Source organism: Salvelinus fontinalis, chromosome 20 (genome assembly GCF_029448725.1).
Source record: "Salvelinus fontinalis isolate EN_2023a chromosome 20, ASM2944872v1, whole genome shotgun sequence".
NCBI classification, from domain to species: Eukaryota; Metazoa; Chordata; class Actinopteri; order Salmoniformes; family Salmonidae; genus Salvelinus; species Salvelinus fontinalis.
This window is the reverse complement of record NC_074684.1, coordinates 33466396-33485681: the sequence shown is the minus strand read 5'-3', so window position 1 is coordinate 33485681 and position 19286 is coordinate 33466396. Positions and strand designations below refer to the sequence as shown.

Sequence of the window (19286 nt, the reverse complement as noted above, 5' to 3'; positions counted from 1 at the left end):
GCTACCGTGGGGCGCCGGGAGGCTACCGTGGGGCGCCGGGAGGCTACCGTGGGGCGCCGGGAGGCTACCGTGGGGCGCCGGGAGGCTACCGTGGGGCGCCGGGAGGCTACCGTGGGGCGCCGGGAGGCTACCGTGGGGCGCCGGGAGGCTACCGTGGGGCGCCGGGCGGCTACCGTGGGGCGCCGGGAGGCTACCGTGGGGCGCCGGGAGGCTACAGTGGGGCGCCGGGAGGCTACAGTGGGGCGCCGGGAGGCTACAGTGGGGCGCCGGGAGGCTACAGTGGGGCGCCGGGAGGCTACAGTGGGGCGCCGGGAGGCTACAGTGGGGCGCCGGGAGGCTACAGTGGGGCGCCGGGAGGCTACAGTGGGGCGCCGGGAGGCTACAGTGGGGCGCCGGGAGGCTACAGTGGGGCGCCGGGAGGCTACAGTGGGGCGCCGGGAGGCTACAGTGGGGCGCCGGGAGGCTACAGTGGGGCGCCGGGAGGCTACAGTGGGGCGCCGGGAGGCTACAGTGGGGCGCCGGGAGGCTACAGTGGGGCGCCTGGAGGCTACAGTGGGGCGCCTGGAGGAAAAGGCTACAGTGGGGCGCCGGGAGGCTACAGTGGGGCGCCGGGAGGCTACAGTGGGGCGCCGGGAGGCTACAGTGGGGCGCCGGGAGGCTACAGTGGGGCGCCGGGAGGCTACAGTGGGGCGCCGGGAGGCTACAGTGGGGCGCCGGGAGGCTACAGTGGGGCGCCGGGAGGCTACAGTGGGGCGCCGGGAGGCTACAGTGGGGCGCCGGGAGGCTACAGTGGGGCGCCGGGAGGCTACAGTGGGGCGCCGGGAGGCTACAGTGGGGCGCCGGGAGGCTACAGTGGGGCGCCGGGAGGCTACAGTGGGGCGCCGGGAGGCTACAGTGGGGCGCCGGGAGGCTACCGTGGATCGCCGGGAGGCTACAGTGGGGCGCCGGGAGGCTACAGTGGGGCGCCGGGAGGCTACAGTGGGGCGCCGGGAGGGAAAGGCTACCGTGGATCGCCGGGAGGCTACAGTGGGGCGCCGGGAGGCTACAGTGGGGCGCCGGGAGGCTACAGTGGGGCGCCGGGAGGCTACAGTGGGGCGCCGGGAGGCTACAGTGGGGCGCCGGGAGGCTACAGTGGGGCGCCGGGAGGCTACAGTGGGGCGCCGGGAGGCTACAGTGGGGCGCCGGGAGGCCAAAGTTACATGTCCAGTGTAGCAGACCTGTCTGGCTGATTGCCTGATACAAAGTCCATAGGAATGTATGGGACTCCATTTTCATAACTTGTTCTAGTTATTATATAATTCTACGATACTGCACCTTGGCAGTAATGCCATACGGTGAAATGAGTAGACTGGGTGCTGCCTCTACACAGCTTGTGGGGCATGGCCTATATACAGCTGCTGTCCCCTCCAGTCAGGCACCTGACCCGGATCTCTTCAATTTACATCCAGCTGCACTGTGTCAATGGACTGTGTGCAATATGGGATAAAAGCAATGTGTTCAGCAGAAGAACATTAGAATCACCACAACAAGGGAAGTACCGTGTGATGTGGTGGTATCCCCTAATTACGCCTGTGTTCAGACCAGGGGCCCTAATTTGACAGTTGGACTCTGTTGATGCCAACAAACATACCTCGGAGGAGATGGGGCCATGGTGTATGTGTGTGGAGCGAAGGTCTGTATACATCTAAGTTTGCATGTGTTTGTTAGATTAGTATACGTTTAAGTGTGTGTGTGTCTGTAGTGTATCTTACCAGGGGTCGTGGGCCCAGGCTGGAGCTGCGGAGAGACTCCAGCTCCTCAGTCATCTTGGAGGCCAGGGCCTGCAGGTAGCCGCGGGCATCCTTCTCATCGCTCACCCTACGGGTTCACACACACACACAGACACACACACACACACAGACACACACAGACACACAGACACACAGACACACAGACACACAGACACACAGACACACAGACACACAGACACCAGTTTAGGAAAGGTTTCATAAACATCTATACAGGCCTTAAACATATACACAGTTCATATTCATTTGGGCACACAATGGCAAAACATTTTACAACGGAAAAGGAAAAGGAGCTATCCCATTGGACAAGTCCTCGGCCCTGTACAGCTAGCTGCCTTTGCACTGACCACTGGATGATCTCAGCGATCTGGGCCTCCCAGTGAGCCACGCTCTCCTTCTTAGAGGCCAAGTCTTGCAGCTCATCCTCCAGCTGGCGGTTCTGAGCAGTCAGCTTGTCCACAAACGTACACAGCTGAGAAAGAGAGACGCAGAGGAGGTGAGAGAGAGAGAGAGGGAGAGGGGGGAGGAGGTGTAGATAGGGAGGGGGGGAGGTGTAGATAGGGAGGGGGGAGGTGTAGATAGGGAGGGGGAGGTGTAGATAGGGAGGGGGAGGTGTAGATAGGGAGGGGGGGTGTAGATAGGGAGGGGGGAGGTGTAGACAGAGAGGGGGGAGGTGTAGACAGGGAGGGGGGAGGTGTAGACAGGGAGGGGGAGGTGTAGACAGGGAGGGGGGAGGTGTAGATAGGGAGGGGGGAGGTGTAGATAGGGAGGGGGGAGGTGTAGACAGGGAGGGGGGAGGTGTAGACAGAGAGGGGGGAGGGTGTAGACAGAGAGGGGGGAGGGTGTAGACAGAGAGGGGGGAGGGTGTAGACAGAGAGGGGGGAGTGTGTAGACAGAGAGGGGGGAGGGTGTAGACAGAGAGGGGGGAGGGTGTAGACAGAGAGGGGGGAGGGTGTAGACAGAGAGGGGGGAGGGTGTAGACAGAGAGGGGGGAGGGTGTAGACAGAGAGGGGGGAGGGTGTAGACAGAGAGGGGGGAGGGTGTAGATAGGGAGGGGGAGGTGTAGATAGGGAGGGGGAGGTGTAGATAGGGAGGGGGGGTGTAGATAGGGAGGGGGGGGTGTAGATAGGGAGGGGGGGGTGTAGATATGGAGAGGGGGAGGTGTAGACAGGGAGGGGTGAGGTGTAGATAGGGAGGGGTGAGGTGTAGATAGGGAGGGGTGAGGTGTAGATATGGAGAGGGGGAGGTGTAGACAGGGAGGGGTGAGGTGTAGATAGGGAGGGGTGAGGTGTAGATAGGGAGGGGTGAGGTGTAGACAGGGAGGGGTGAGGTGTAGATAGGGAGGGGTGAGGTGTAGATAGGGAGGGGTGAGGTGTAGATAGGGAGGGGTGAGGTGTAGATAGGGAGGGGTGAGGTGTAGATAGGGAGGGGTGAGGTGTAGATAAGGGGGGGGGTGTAGATAAGGGGGGGGTAGATAGGGGGGGGTGTAGATAGGGAGGGGGAGGTGTAGATAGGGAGGGGGGGTGTAGATATGGAGAGGGAGGTGTAGACAGGGAGGCGGGAGGTGTAGATATGAAGAGGGAGGTGTAGATAGGGAGGGGGGGTGTAGATAGGGAGGGGGGGTGTAGATAGGGAGGGGGGGTGTAGATATGGAGAGGGAGGTGTAGACAGGGAGGGGGGAGGTGTAGACAGGGAGGGGGGAGGTGTAGACAGGGAGGGGGGAGGTGTAGATAGGGAGGGGGGGTGTAGATAGGGAGGGGGGGTGTAGATAGGGAGGGGGGGTGTAGATAGGGAGGGGGGGGGTGTAGATAGGGAGGGGGGGTGTAGATATGGAGAGGGAGGTGTAGATATGGAGAGGGAGGTGTAGACAGGGAGGGGGGAGGTGTAGACAGGGAGGGGGGAGGTGTAGATATGGAGAGGGAGGTGTAGATAGGGAGGGGGAGGTGTAGATATGGAGAGGGAGGTGTAGATATGGAGAGGGAGGTGTAGACAGGGAGGGGGGAGGTGTAGACAGGGAGGGGGGAGGTGTAGATAGGGAGGGGGGGAAAGAGAGCAAGTCAGAGAGAGCAATTAAGAGTCCATTCGCAACACCTGTCTTTCCCATAGTGTGTAAACTCTACCTATGTGTGGGCCTTACCCTGTCAGCCTCTGTGGTCAGCTTGCGGTTCTCCTCAGTCAGCATGCTGCGCTCACGCTCGTACTTGTCCTTTAGAGCGCCCACTGCCTCGTCTGTCTCGGTTTGTCTGCACACGCACACAAAGGATGAGATCTCAAGTCTGCAGTTCAAACAATAACACAGGCACCCCACCACTTTTTGGGTAAACAGCTTAAGGATGGGGCAGGAGAAATATAGCCACTCTTTAACTCATAGATGGTTCATGGATGAGAGGACTGACCGGCCATGAGAAATCTAAATAAGTTAACCGAGCTATACAGTCTTTGTTCACATTTATGAGTAAAACAAGCTTATATTTTGGGTTCTGATGGGGATTGACAGTAAGCTCATGAGGCATTTATAAGTTATATTCTTCAAGAATCAAAAATGGGGTATTCATCATTCATTTTCATGTCCAAAAATGGATGTAGCAATCGCAGATTTCCACTTTAATGTAGAAATGTAAAGGTCTGGACAATTCTCTTTAGAAAAGCTCCCTCTAATCCTGAAGAGATTCTCATACTTGACCCCGTAGCTCAAGTCTTCCATTAATGGGTAGTTACGCCATTTTAACTTTAGCCACATAGTGGATGCTAGCCTAACCTACCTCTCAATCTCGGCAAAAGACTAAATCTATCCTATCCTAAACCCACCTCTCTCTCTTGGCTTTCTCCAGCTTGTCCTTGAGCATGAGCAGCTCCTTGTGGAGAGAGAGCTGCTGGCCCTCTGAGTCGTGGAGCTCCTTCCGGAGGCCCTTGAGCTCGCTGGTGTGGGAGGCCTCCCGACGCACCAGCTCCTCCTCGTAGAACAGAACCTTCTTGTCCAGCTCCGACTTCACCTTGGACAGCTCCTGCTGCAGCTCTGGGCTGCTGCTTCCGGCCCCACGCCCGCTACCCTGCTGCTTCACCTGGGAGGAGAAAGACACAGTATTGTTTCTATATGGGTTTTAATGGGTTTTTAAATCATGAGTTAGAAATTAGCATCATTTTGTTTTTTATAATCTCAAATGCCAAATAAACTGAAAACTTGACGTTTATTTATTTATATATATACACACACACAGTATATTATTATTATATTATTACTAGTAGGGCTATAATAATAATATTAATAAAAATAAGTAAACAGTTAAGGAATCCTGATGTAGAGGAAAGAGGTGTAGAATATCAGGAGTATGTTATAGGGGAAAGGAGAGTGGGAGGGGGGAGACAGGAGGGAGGGGGGAGGAGGTGAAGAAAGGGTTACAAGGGTTTAAAGGAGGACAGACAACAGAAACAGTGAGTGGGGACAAAGGACAAAGAAAAATATCTGCAAAAGGGGAGGACAAAGTGACAGACAGGCTAGTAGCCTGACAAAAACAGCAAACAAGAACGTCTTGAACATTTATCTTATTTATGCTCTTATCATTATAGCCAAGGGACCTCCCAAACCAGCCCTCACTGAGACTCAGCCTGCCCTGCTTTAGAGGAGATGGGAGGGAGGGGAATGGGATTGAGGTGGTGGAGGGGAGAAATTATGTAGAGAGGAGAGGCAGGGGAGCATAGAAAGAGAAAGTAGGAGACAGGTGAATGAGGAGAAAGAGGAGGGTGGAGACAGGAGAGCTACTAGTAGGGCTACTAGTAGGGCTACTAGTAGAGCTACTAGTAGGGCTACTAGTAGAGCTACTAGTAGAGCTACTAGTAGGGCTAGGTAGAGGAGAGCTACTAGTAGGGCTAGGTAGAGGAGAGCTACTAGTAGGGCTAGGTAGAGGAGAGCTACTAGTAGGGCTAGGTAGAGGAGAGCTACTAGTAGGGCTAGGTAGAGGAGAGCTACTAGTAGGGCTAGGTAGAGGAGAGCTACTAGTAGGGCTAGGTAGAGGAGAGCTACTAGTAGGGCTAGGTAGAGGAGAGCTACTAGTAGGGCTAGGTAGAGGAGAGCTACTAGTAGGGCTAGGTAGAGGAGAGCTACTAGTAGGGCTAGGTAGAGGAGAGCTACTAGTAGGGCTAGGTAGAGGAGAGCTACTAGTAGGGCTAGGTAGAGGAGAGCTACTAGTAGGGCTAGGTAGAGGAGAGCTACTAGTAGGGCTAGGTAGAGGAGAGCTACTAGTAGGGCTAGGTAGAGGAGAGCTACTAGTAGGGCTAGGTAGAGGAGAGCTACTAGTAGGGCTAGGTAGAGGAGAGCTACTAGTAGGGCTAGGTAGAGGAGAGCTACTAGTAGGGCTAGGTAGAGGAGAGCTACTAGTAGGGCTAGGTAGAGGAGAGCTACTAGTAGGGCTAGGTAGAGGAGAGCTACTAGTAGGGCTAGGTAGAGGAGAGCTACTAGTAGGGCTAGGTAGAGGAGAGATACTAGTAGGGTTAGGTAGAGGAGAGCTACTAGTAGGGCTAGGTAGAGGAGGGTGGAGAGAGGAGAGATACTAGTAGGGCTAGGTAGAGGAGGGTGGAGAGAGGAGAGATACTAGTAGGGCTAGGTAGAGGAGGGTGGAGAGAGGAGAGATACTAGTAGGGCTAGGTAGATGAGTGTGGAGAGAGGAGAGAAGGATGGGGAGAGGAGAGAAGGATGGAGAGAGGAGAGAAGGATGGAGAGAGGAGACAGAGGAGGATGGTGAGAGGAGAGAAGGCTGGAGAGGGGAGACAGGTAGAGGAGGATGGAGAGAGAGAGGAGAGAATGATGGAGAGAGAGACCGGTAGAGGAGGATGGAGAGAGTAAGGGAACGAGAACAGGAAGATGAGTAGGAAAGTAGTGTGTGTGACCTCTAACCTTGAGGGTCTCAAGCTCCATCTCCAGCTGTTTAGAATAGACTTCGCTGTGGTCACGCAGCTTTCGCTCCTTAGATGCCTCTGCCTTGGCATCCTCCAACTGGGCCTCCAACTAACAAACACACGGGGACAAAGCAGAGATCAACATCACACACTAAAGTTTCATATCCCTTTACCAGGATAGATTTACCCATACATATAACAGGTATGGGTAAATCTATCATCTATGAACGTTTGAACATCTTGGCTATGTACTGTTATAATCTCCACCGGGCACAGCCAGAAGAGGACTGGCCACCCCTCAGAGCCTGGTTCCTCTCTAGGTTTCTTTCCTAGGTTCTGGCCTTTCTAGGGAGTATTTCCAAGCCACCGTGCTTTTACACCTGCATTGCTTGCTGTTTGGGGTTTTAGGCTGGGTTTCTGTACAGCACTTTGTGACATCAGCTGATGTAAGAAGGGCTTTATAAATAAATGTGAATGATTGATTCTCACATTGGCTTATCACCCTGCCATCATTGACCCCCTCTCTCTTCCTTACTAGAGTCCCCATCCCTGACCCCATGAACTTCAGCTGGGGTCACCAACAACCATCTGGACCCTGTTAGCGCTTAGCTCTAGGACACCAACAACCATCTGGACCCTGTTAGCGCTTAGCTCTGGGCTCACCAACAACCATCTGAACCCTGTTAGCATTTAGCTCTGGGGTCACCAACAACCATCTGGACCCTGTTAGCGCTTAGCTCTGGGGTCACCAACAACCATCTGGACCCTGTTAGCACTTAGCTCTGGGGTCACCAACAACCATCTGGACCCTGTTAGCGCTTAGCTCTGGGGTCAACAACAACCATCTGGACCCTGTTAGCATTTAGCTCTGGGGTCACCAACAACCATCTGGGCCCTGTTAGCATTTAGCTCTGGGGTCACCAACAACCATCTGGACCCTGTTAGCGCTTAGCTCTGGGGTCACCAACAACCATCTGGACCCTGTTAGCGCTTAGCTCTGGGGTCACCAACAACCATCTGGACCCTGTTAGCATTTAGCTCTGGGGTCACCAATAACCATCTGGACCCTGTTAGCATTTAGTTAGGGTCACCAACAACCATCTGGACCCTGTTAGCATTTAGCTCTGGGGTCACCAACAACCATCTGGACCCTGTTAGCGCTTAGCATTTAGCTCTGGGGAAGGATAGAGTGTGTGGGTTTGTAGGCCTGGGGTGCATCTCAATAGTCTCAATTGGCCTCCATTCCTTGTTCAGATTAGAGCAGATGAGGGAGAGGAAAAACTACAGCAATATGGAGAATCCCTACTAGGAATTCGTGTTCAACTGCCGAGCGACAATGCAGACAGCACCAGACAGGCGAGGCCCTCAAGGGAATACTGGCATTCAAATGGAGAAATGAATGAATAAGAGAAGTTGTTCTGTGCTTTCTGAATGACAGGAGAAGCCATAGCACCAGAACTGGCTGTGTGTTGAGGTTGAAAGTCTGGAATTGTTATACATGCATAGACACACTCATATAGGCAGACACACCCACTGGAATGTAATAATACAGATATGCCCTCGTCACAAGTAGCTAAACGTCGCAAACACACTGCCACTTTGCATCCAACTTTGACAGCCCCTGACAGCTAACTTTAGCTAACTTCATTCACGATTGTTAGCATGCAAAGTGTCGGCAAGCTGAGTGTCGGCAAGCTGAGTGTCGGCAAGCTGAGTGTCGGCAAGCTGAGTGTCGGCAAGCTGAGTGTCGGCAAGCTGAGTGTCGGCAAGCTGAGTGTCGGCAAGCTGAGTGTCGGCAAGCTGAGTGTCGGCAAGCTGAGTGTCGGCAAGCCGAGTGTCGGCAAGCCGAGTGTCATACAGCTGAGTGTCATACAGCTGAGTGTCATACAGCTGAGTGTCATACAGCTGAGTGTAACCAAGCAATGTGTTAGTTCGCTAAATATCAGCAAGCTAAGTGGTTAGTTAGCAAGCTAAATGCTAGCACGTTACGTGTTAGCAATAGCGAGCTACACTCTGCTAGACAACTTTTACAACTCACCTCCTTGCGGGCCTTCTCGGTCTTGCGGATGTCCTGGCGCATGGCGTCCACCTTCTGCACAGCAGCGTCCATCTCCTCCTCCTTGTCGCGGAGCTGGCGTGAGAGGCGTTGCTTGGTGGAACGCAGCTCAGCCATGCGCTCGCTCAGCTCAGAGAACTCCTGTAGGGCCAGCTTCCGCTGGCTGTGGGCCTCCTTCAGCTCCTTGGTCTGGGACTTGAGGCGCTCCAGGGACTCCACCAGTTGCTGTTGGTGGTGATAGGAGAGGGAAGGCGAGAGCAAGGGGAGAGAGAGACAAAGAGAGAGGTGGGGCGAGAGGGTGGGAGAGGTGGGGCGAGAGGGTGGGAGAGAGTGGGCGAGGGAGGGGGGAGAGAGTAGATGAGGGGGGGTGGGGGGTGGGGGGGGGGGTAGATGAGGGAGGGGGAGAGGAGGGGAGAGAGTGGATGAGGGAGGGGGAGAGGGGTGGAGAGAGTGGATGAGGGAGGGGGGGTAGGTGAGAGAGGGGTGGAGAGTGGATGAGGGAGGGGGAGGTAGGTGAGAGAGGGGTGGAGAGAGAGTGGAGAGTGGATAAGGTAGGGGGGGGGGTAGGTGAGATAGGCGTGGGAAGAGAGAGAAAGGAGGAAGGGTGAGGGAGAAAGAGAAGCAGCGAAATAAAAGAGAGCAGAGGCACGAGACATGGGGAGAGGGAAAGACAGAATGACAGGCATGGAGATTAAGTGAGAGGGAAAGAGAACGTGTGAGAGAGAGAAAGGAGGACAGCAAGAGTGACAGAAAGAGACGAGGGGAGGGAGGAAGGAGGAGACGAAGAAAATAAAACAAGTCAGTAAACTACCAATTCTAAACTTGACTTCCACTTTAAAAGTACACACAGAAAATGCCACAATCAATTGGATCACACAGAAAAAAAGGAAATTCTACCCTTTTCAACATTAAATACATTATCTCCAGCACCACCCCAACGTGTGAAAATGATGGGTTCCTATGGCCGTGTCCGAGAGCATCAAATCCTTGATGCATTGTGGGTAAATGGTGACCGACTGACTGCTCTACAAAAAATGATGAGCAGTTGTTTATGACACACGGTGATTTTCATATCAGTCAAACAAGCCCTTTGTTGTGAAGTAAACAAGATACAAGACAAGTATTTCTGATGACATCATCTGGGCTGATGACATCATCTGGTGTGCATCATGAGATTTGAACAACTCAGAGCAGGCAACGGTTTTGTATAGTCAACTAAAAACAAACACTATCCCAGGGTAAAAGGAAAGAGGATGGGGGTCAAATAGTTTTGCTAATGGAATTAGACAGAAATGTGGTGTTTCTGTCCAGAACCCTGACTCCAGCTAACCCATGACATGATGGAATTAATCACAAGAAAAAAGGTCCCAGTGTTTACACACCGTGGTGATCCAATGATCTGAGGATATTAGGTTAGGCTGTGTGCGTGTGTGTGTGTGTGTGTGTGTGTGTGTGTGTGTGTGTGTGTGTGTTAAAGCCTAATGCGTCACGAATGATAAAATGAGACCTGACACACAGAGAGACAGTGCAGTGAACAGACGACGGTGAACTAACATTGGTCCTTGAGAGTAACAGTGAATCATGTCATCTCTAGTTATGCATTCACCTGACCGTATTCACTAGACACCAAACAGAAGGACGCGGACCGGAACGGGAAAGGACTGACAAAACTTGTCCAATAACAAATGCTTGTTTTAATTTTCCTTTGCAAAATAGTGTGTGTGTGGGGGGGGGGGGGGGGGGGGGGGGGGGGTTACCTTGTGGATATCCTCCTTCTCCTGTCTCAGGGCTTTAACCTGTTTGTCCAGGGCCTTCAGCTTGGAGGAGGAGCTCTCGTAGTCCTGGCGCAGAGTCACCGCCTCCTCTAGCTGGTGCTCCAGCCTATCAGAGTCTAAGTGGGGGCGAGAAGGGGAGGGACTTCCTGGTTAGTGGGATGGTGAAAGGTACTTGTGCTGCGCTGGAACAGCCCCAAAAGTGCAAACTGTGTGTTCCACCCAGGACTGGTTTAAATTATCTGTATGTTCGACCCAGGCCTGGTTTAAATGATCTGTGTGTTCGACCCAGGACGGGTTTAAATGATGTGTGTTCGAATCATACCTATTTTAAATGCCCAGACAGTAGTTGACCTGTGGGTTCGACTCAGGCATGGAGTAAATGCCCAGACAGTGTGGGTTGCCAGATAAGCCGACTAGTGGTGCGTTGCCAGATTGGGTTGCACAGAGAGCACTGACCTGCCAGTTTCTTCTTGAGCCGGTCGATCTCCTCGTTGAGCTTCTTCATCTCCTTGTCCCGGCCCAGGGTGCTGGCCCCGCGGCCCGGCCCGTGGAGAGACTGCACTGCTTGAGTGGACTCTGGAAGGAACAGAAGGGGCAACACAGGTTAAGGGTCAGAGGTCATGTCCACATTTACACTCAGGGTCACAGAGGTTGTTTGTGCGTCTCTTTGTCCTCTACCGCCCCCTAGCTCACCCTGCAGCTTGCGGTTCAGCTCCTGCTTCTCCTGCTCCAGCCGGCGGATCCTCCTCTCAAAGGCTTCCACCTCCAGCCCCCCCTCCTGGTCCGGGGGAACCCCCTCTTCTCCCCCCCCATCCTGGGAGCTCCCATCGGACAGGCCGGCCCTGTTGACGCTGCCGCGGTCCGAGAAGCAGCTGTCCGTGGTGTAGGTGAAGCCTACGAAGGGCAGATGCTGGCCGGTGAAGCCGCTGTGTGTGACTGGAGGAGCGATGTCCTGTTGGGTGGGGGGTGAGAGAAAGACACACAGAGACAGAGAGAAAGCCAAGGAGGGGGCATCAGATTAGTTAGAGTGGAACAGCCAAACAGACCAAGAAAACAGCCAAGTAAAATGTTTACAACAGGAAACACCAGTTAGCTCTGGGCCGTTCAACTGAGGAACTGGATGGCCCAAACAATTCAGTTTATTCTTCCCTCTAATCAGAGACCTATGACTTCAGGTGGAGTACCACTTATATTGATTGATCTATTACTATCTATTAAAAAAGAAAAACAGAAGTATTTTGTTCCTCGATGGCTGGAAGTTGAATAGTCAGCATTAGCTTGCTGGTTTCCAGGTAGTGTTGGCCAGCTAGCTGTTTTCTAGTTAGCCATCTAGCTGATAGTTTGTTTCTTTCTAATTAGTGTTAGCTAGCCAGCTCGTTTCCAGTTTTCTAATTAGTGTTAGCTAGCCAGCTCGTTTCTAGTTAACATGAGCTAGCCAGCTCGTTTCTAGTTAACATGAGCTAGCCAGCTCGTTTCTAGTTAACATGAGCTAGCCAGCTCGTTTCTAGTTAACATGAGCTAGCCAGCTCATTTCCATGTAACATGAGCTAGCCAGCTCGTTTCCAGTTAACATTAGCTAGCGAGCTCGTCACCAGTTAACATTAGCTAGCCAGCTCGTTTTCCCCAGTACACCCACCGGGTTTTTAAGAATATCGTCGTCCACATCAAAGTTGGAGGTGTCAGATGGGGAGCTGACGTCGGGGATGTAGGGCGCCTCAGTGGAGCGGATGTGTTCCCAGTCGATGCCGGCGAAGAAGGGGTGATCCTTGAAGTCGCCGATGCCATTCTGGCCCAGGCGACGCTCGCGGCCGCAGATTAGGCGCGAGATCAGGTCCTTGGCGTCCTCCGACACGTCACAGATGTTTGAGGGGAACTGGAAACGTTCCTATGAGAGAGAAGAGTGGAGAGAGGGAGGAGAAGAAGTGGATTTAAAAAAAAAAAATTAAGTTCCTTTATTGGGTCATTAGCACACATTACAAACATCACATATCCCCCCCTAACACACACACCAGCAAAATATTAAGGAAGTGGGGGATAAAAAAGAGGGAGCGAGAGAGAGGGATGGGCGAGACGGGGGCGAGAGCGCGGGAGAGAGACGGCGGCGAGAGCGAGGGAGAGAGACGGGGGCGAGGGAGAGAGACGGGGGAGAGGGAGAGGGACGGGGGCGAGGGAGAGGGACGGGGGCGAGGGCGAGAGACGGGGGCGAGAGACGGGGGCGAGAGACGGGGGCGAGAGACGGGGGCGAGAGACGGGGGCGAGAGACGGGGGCGAGAGCGAGAGACGGGGGCGAGAGACGGGGGCGAGAGACGGGGGCGAGAGCGAGAGACGGGGGCGAGAGCGAGAGACGGGGGCGAGAGCGAGAGACGGGGGCGAGAGCGAGAGACGGGGGCGAGAGCGAGAGACGGGGGCGAGAGCGGGAGACGGGGGCGAGAGCGAGAGACGGGGGCGAGAGCGGGAGACGGGGGCGAGAGCGAGAGACGGGTTTGACCGAGAGACGGGTTTGACCGAGAGACGGGTTTGACCGAGAGACGGGTTTGACCGAGAGGGGGGTTTGACCGAGACGGGGGTTTGACCGAGACGGGGGTTTGACCGAGACGGGGGTTTGACCGAGACGGGGGTTTGACCGAGACGGGGGTTTGACCGAGACGGGGGTTTGACCGAGACGGGGGTTTGACCGAGACGGGGGTTTGACCGAGACGGGGGTTTGACCGAGACGGGGGTTTGACCGAGACGGGGGTTTGACCGAGACGGGGGTTTGACCGAGACGGGGGTTTGACCGAGACGGGGGTTTGACCGAGACGGGGGTTTGACCGAGACGGGGGTTTGACAGAGACGGGGGTTTGACAGAGACGGGGGTTTGACAGAGACGGGGGTTTGACAGAGACGGGGGTTTGACAGAGACGGGGGTTTGACAGAGACGGGGGTTTGACAGAGACGGGGGTTTGACAGAGACGGCTATTAACAAGTAACAAGACAGAGAGAACGTGTTCGATAAGGCATGACAAGCACCGGTTTAGATACTGACAGAGACTTTGATGAAAATAGTTGTTAGAAAGTAGGCTAGTGTTTCAGGAACTGGACCCTTGAGAAGGAGCATTAACCTGGATATCTTCAGGAAGTAATCAGACCATGTAGGTGGCCAACTTGTTAATAAAACACCCCAGTACCTACACCACCAAACAATCACAAACTTTTGGAACAGGCAACACAAGTCTACACGCGCTGTATTCGCCGCATGTTACAAATACAATTTCATTTGATTAGACTGAAGGGCATCAAATCAACAGACTTACACTACATATACAAAAGTATGTGAACATCCCCTCAAATTAGGATTCGGCTATTTCAGCAACACCCGTTGCTGACAGGTGTACAAAAAAAGAGCACACAGCCATGCAATCTCCATAGACAAACATTGCCAGTATAATGGCCGTACTCAAGAGCTCTGTGATTATTAACGTGGCACCGTCATAGGATGCCACCTTTCCAACAAATCAGTTTGTCAAATTTCTGCCCTACTAGAGCTGCCCCGGTCAAATGTAAGTGGTTTTATTGTGATGTGGAAACGTCTAGTAGCAACAACAGCTCAGCCGCAAAGTGGTAGACCACACAAGCTCACAGAACAGCACCACCGAGTGCTGAAGTGCATAGCGCGTAAAAATAGTCTGTCCTCGGTTGCAACACTCAATGCCGAGTTCCAAACTGCCTCTGGATGCAACTTCAGCACAAGAAATGTTAGTCGGGAGCTTCATGAAAAGGATTTCCATGGCAGAGCAGCCACACACAAGCTTAAGATCACCATGAACAATTCCAAGCGTTGGTTGGCGTGGTGTAAAGCTCGCCACCATTGGACTCTGGAGCAGTGGAAACGCGTTCTCTTGGAGTGATGAATAACGCTTCCCCATCTGGCAGTCCAACGGATTAATCTTGGTTTGGCGGATGCCAGGGGAACGCTACCTGCCCCAATGCATAGTGTCAGCTGTTTGGTGGAGGAGGAACAGTGGTCTGGTGCTGTTTTTCATGGTTTGTTCCAGTGAAGGGAAATCTTAACGCTACAGCATACAATGACATTCTAGACGATTCTGTGCTTCCAACTTTGTGGCAACAGTTTCGGGGAAGGCCCTTTCCTGTTTCAGCATGACTATGCCCACGTGCTCAAAGCGAGGTCCATACAGAACTGGTTTGTCGAGATCGGTGTGGAAGAATTTGACTGGCCTGCACAGAACCCTGACCTCAACCCCATCAAACACCTTTGGGTTGAATTGGAAGATCGACTGCGAGCCAGACCTAATCGCCCAACATCAGTGCCCGACCTCACGAATGCTGTTGTGGCTGAATGGAAGCAAGTCCCTACAGCAATTTAAAAAATAAAAAAAATTAAATGGAACCTTTATTTAACTAGGCAAGTCAGTTAAGAACAAATTCTTATTTACAATGACGGCCTACCAGGGAACAGTGGGTTAACTGCCTTGTTCAGAGGCAGAACGACAGATTTTTACCTTGTCGGCTCGGGGATTCGATCCAGCAACCTTTCGGTTACTGGCCCAACGCTCTAACCACTAGGCTACCTGCCGCCCCTATGTTCAAACATCTAATGGAAAGCCCTCCCAGAAGAGTGGAGGCTGTTATAGCAGCAAATGGGGGACCGACTCCATATTAATACCCATGACATTGGAATGGATGTTCGACGAGCAGGTGTCCACATACACGACCAAAAGTATCTTGAAGTAAACAATCCACACAAACAACTATTTCAAACGATTAATAATCCAACAGTTTGTTATATTTAATAAGTGTAGCATATAATTAACTGTGAAATATTGTACATTTGGACGCAAACAGTCAATAAATCATGAAACAAAAGAATTCATTATTAAAATGTTTGGAATATTTAGCACTTATTGCTGGCCCATAGATTTGGTATAGGCTAGCTCTTCTGGTCGCTTTGAGTTGTCAGTTTGTGGAGCATTCCTTCTTTCGACATGCATAATAGAATATATGCATATTGCTTGTTACCAAGGCAGTTTGGATGCTGATGACACACACAAGCTAAATTCCCGACATCTACATTGTTGCACTAGAGACCCCTGGCTTTGGTCTGCCTCAGAGGTACACTACATGCTTGTCCCTACACCCGGACCTATGATCACATTTCCCTATCCATACCTGTGGCTAGTGATGCTGTCCCAATTCTCATGCATGACATCCTATCCTTGTTTCCTTTCCTTCCTACTGTTTTCATGAATGGACGCTAATTGAAATGGTAGAGACATTTTAAGAATCGTTTTCCACTTTCCCTCGCAAGGTTGTCACCACAACCTAAAAAACGTATCACCTAAATGTCCGCCAGTTTACCTCGTGGTTCATGATCTTGCCGTAGGTCTCCACCAGGGACTCGGCGTAGAAGGGCGTCTCCCCGTAGAGCATCTCGTACATACAGACCCCCAGGGACCACCAGTCACACTCTGGACCGTACTTCCCCATGCCGTCCTCCATGGCCTGCAGGATCTCAGGGGAAATGTAGTCCGGAGTGCCTACAGCCACAGATGACTGGACCTGGAAGAAGAAAGAGCGGGAAGAGTGAGGTTAGGAACTACACATGAGAGGGTTGAAGTAAAGTGAACTCAGAGAAACATTTTATGTTGTACATGTAAAAAAAAAAAAAAAAAAAAAAAGCGGTCCAAATCAAATCGTATATGTCACATGCTTCATAAACAACAGGTGTAGACTAACAGTGAAATGCTAACTTACAGGCCCTTCCCAACAATGCAGAGAGAAAAAGAGAAATAGTAGAAAGAATATTTCTGTTTTGAAAATAACACAAGGAATACATAGAAAAAATAATAACTGTGACATAAGAGGTGTGTGTGTGTTTTCATAATAAGAGTATTAACTTATTAAAAACCGATTGAGTTTGCTTTGACCTGGATTCAAATAGTTTGAGTCTTTGCTTTAGCCTGTATAGAGTGTCAGATGGGAGGGTTCGGAGTTTTGAGATTATTCTATTTGTCCATTAAGCCAGGCAAGCTCAATCAAGCACAGATTAAGTATTTGAAATGATTTCAAATAATATTTGAACCCGGGGCTATAGTGAATAGTATTTGAACCCGGGGCTATAGTGAATAGTATTTGAACCCGGGGCTATAGTGAATAGTATTTGAACCCGGGGCTATAGTGAATAGTATTTGAACCCGGGGCTATAGTGAATAGTATTTGAACCCGGGGCTATAGTGAATAGTATTTGAACCCGGGGCTATAGTGAATAGTATTTGAACCCGGGGCTATAGTGAATAGTATTTGAACCCGGGGCTATAGTGAATAGTATTTGAACCCGGGGCTATAGTGAATAGTATTTGAACCCGGGGCTATAGTGAATAGTATTTGAACCCGGGGCTATAGTGAATAGTATTTGAACCCGGGGCTATAGTGAATAGTATTTGAACCCGGGGCTATAGTGAATAGTATTTGAACCCGGGGCTATAGTGAATAGTATTTGAACCCGGGGCTATAGTGAATAGTATTTGAACCCGGGGCTATAGTGAATAGTATTTGAACCCGGGGCTATAGTGAATAGTATATGAACCCAGGGCTATAGTGAATAGTATATGAACCCAGGGCTATAGTGAATAGTATATGAACCCAGGGCTATAGTGAATCTTGCTATACTCCCCCGTAGGCCTTCAATCACGTCATCAAATTCTACCGGTTGGGCTAGACATTTGACATCACTACCAGACCCCTTTCACTAAAACCCTGAACCTCCATACATCTGACAATTCACCTCAGGTCAATTTCTGTCTCAGACAAAAATTATTTTTCTTTCACACAAACAGCTGAGTAGTACAAAGGGGCTCTGTGGTAGAATCACTAAACGATGAAAAACGAATGAAAACTTAGCACGAGAGGGCAGAAAAGGAGTTGAGCCATAAAGTTATTTAATAAAACAGTGTGAACCCTCTATTAATTCACACTATAAAAACCATTAGGATCCATGAGAGCCCTTGAAAAAGTCCCAAATGGCACCCTATTCTCTTAACCAGGGCTGCCCAACCCTCTTCCTGGAGATCTACTCTCCTGTAGGTTTTCAGTCCAACCCTAATTTAACACACCTGATTCAGCTAGTTAAGATCTTGTTGAGCAGCTAATTAGTAGCATCAGGTGTGTTAAATTAGGGTTGGACTGAAAACCCAAGAGGACAGTAGATCTACAGGAAAAGGGTTGGGCTGCCCTGCTCTAGACAGGGCTCTGGTCAAAAGTAGAGCACTACGTTACCCATAGGGCTCTGGACAAAGGTAGTGCACTATGGCAATGTAGTGTACTACTTTTGACCAGAACCCTATGGGTAACGTAGTGCACTGTAGCAAACGGGCTGTAAATCCCAAATGTCACCCTTTCTTTACATTTTACACCCTCTGAATTCAAAGGGCATATCATGTCGTTGACTTTCTTTTTTTATTTACCCTTACAGTAGTGCAATAAGGACGGGGGTAAATTTGAGCTATGTTTTTAAGAGGGAGCTGGAGTAAAACAAATTAAGTCTACCACTTGGCTACTTTGAGAGGATAAGTTGGTGTCGAAGGCCTGGACTGTCCTTAATCTTTGTGTAAGAAGTTTATATCACAGACTATAGACATATAATCAATGCTGATTACAAATCTAAATGTTACTTCATGACTAAACCCTAATTGAGCATAGTTATTTTTGTCATTTAATCAGGGTCTGTGAAAAGGCCACAGTGAATCAAATCATTTTATCATCGTAGAAAAGGCCACAGTGAATCAAATCATTTTATCATCGTAGAAAAGGCCACAGTGAATCAAATCGTTTTTTTTATCATCGACAGCCCCCTACGAGACTGAACTCTGATTATATAGCCAGCATTGTTATTTTAATCCACTAAAACTGGATAATGATGATAACGATAGCTGTTGTGTAATCTGTTCTGTAGACATGTCCTCGTTATTGCTCATTGGTTTAAACCCGTTCCGAGTGTAGTAGGTTGAAATTGCCCTGGATGCTGATCTGGTTAAGTTTTTCATTTTCCCCACTAATAGTTAAGGTTAGGATTGGGGCAGGAGATTTGTTCCTAGTGGAAACTTCACCCCCAGAGCGCGGCCGTTGTATGAACGTTGGTTTTACTTCTGGTAGTCATTCTCTTTACCGTTGTTCAGTTCCTTGTTGTACGGACAGAATTAGAATATTCAAATCTCAAGTCCTTGTATTTCTATAGTTGTATGTATTTACTCTAAGTTACTCATCATTGACCTGAGTAAAGTGTGGGAGAGCCTCTTATTGGCCACTGACTGACTCTGCATCCCAAATGGCACCCTATTCCCTATATAGTGTACTACTTTGGACCAGAGCCCTATGGGTCCTGTCTAAAAGTGGTGTACTAGAGAATTGGGTGACATGTCCCCTATTTTAGCGGTTGCGACAAACAGAGTGGGTCTCAAACAGAGTGGGTTTTCGTCCTACAACTGTGTCTCTAAATCTTTGAACGGTAGGAGCTATTATGACCCCATTTCTGAAAAGGTAAGACTCGTGAACACGCACATTTAAAAAAATGTTTTTGTTACCCTCTGCAATGCTCACCATTTTCAGATACATACCGATGCAACCACAAATTTTTAAAACTTTCACGAAGGCTACTCAAGTGATTTGACATCTTTTCTTATTAGCCTTTATGCATATTAAAACTTGGTGCAGTTTATGCTACAACTAGGCCAAAAAAATACATTATTTATATTACAATATTAAGTGCCTTCAGAAAAGTAT

The 19286-nt window shown here is 50.7% G+C and overlaps 1 protein-coding gene across 6 annotated transcripts in view; it reads right to left on the bottom strand.

Annotated features, from left to right (window-relative positions):
• The window catches only part of LOC129817755 (serine/threonine-protein kinase MRCK beta-like), a 123930-nt gene that overhangs the window by 33460 nt on the left and 71184 nt on the right, over positions 1-19286 (bottom strand). For all 6 annotated transcript variants that reach the window (XM_055873283.1, XM_055873284.1, XM_055873285.1 and 3 more), the window contains exons 7-17: positions 15867-16067; positions 12148-12396; positions 11205-11463; positions 10968-11087; positions 10494-10627; positions 8719-8961; positions 6679-6789; positions 4596-4849; positions 3925-4030; positions 2135-2259; positions 1752-1857 (exon numbers count right to left, since the gene is read on the bottom strand). In XM_055873283.1, coding sequence (XP_055729258.1) covers positions 1752-1857; positions 2135-2259; positions 3925-4030; positions 4596-4849; positions 6679-6789; positions 8719-8961; positions 10494-10627; positions 10968-11087; positions 11205-11463; positions 12148-12396; positions 15867-16067 — 1908 coding nt within the window. The remainder of the gene's footprint in view (positions 1-1751; positions 1858-2134; positions 2260-3924; positions 4031-4595; positions 4850-6678; positions 6790-8718; positions 8962-10493; positions 10628-10967; positions 11088-11204; positions 11464-12147; positions 12397-15866; positions 16068-19286) is intronic.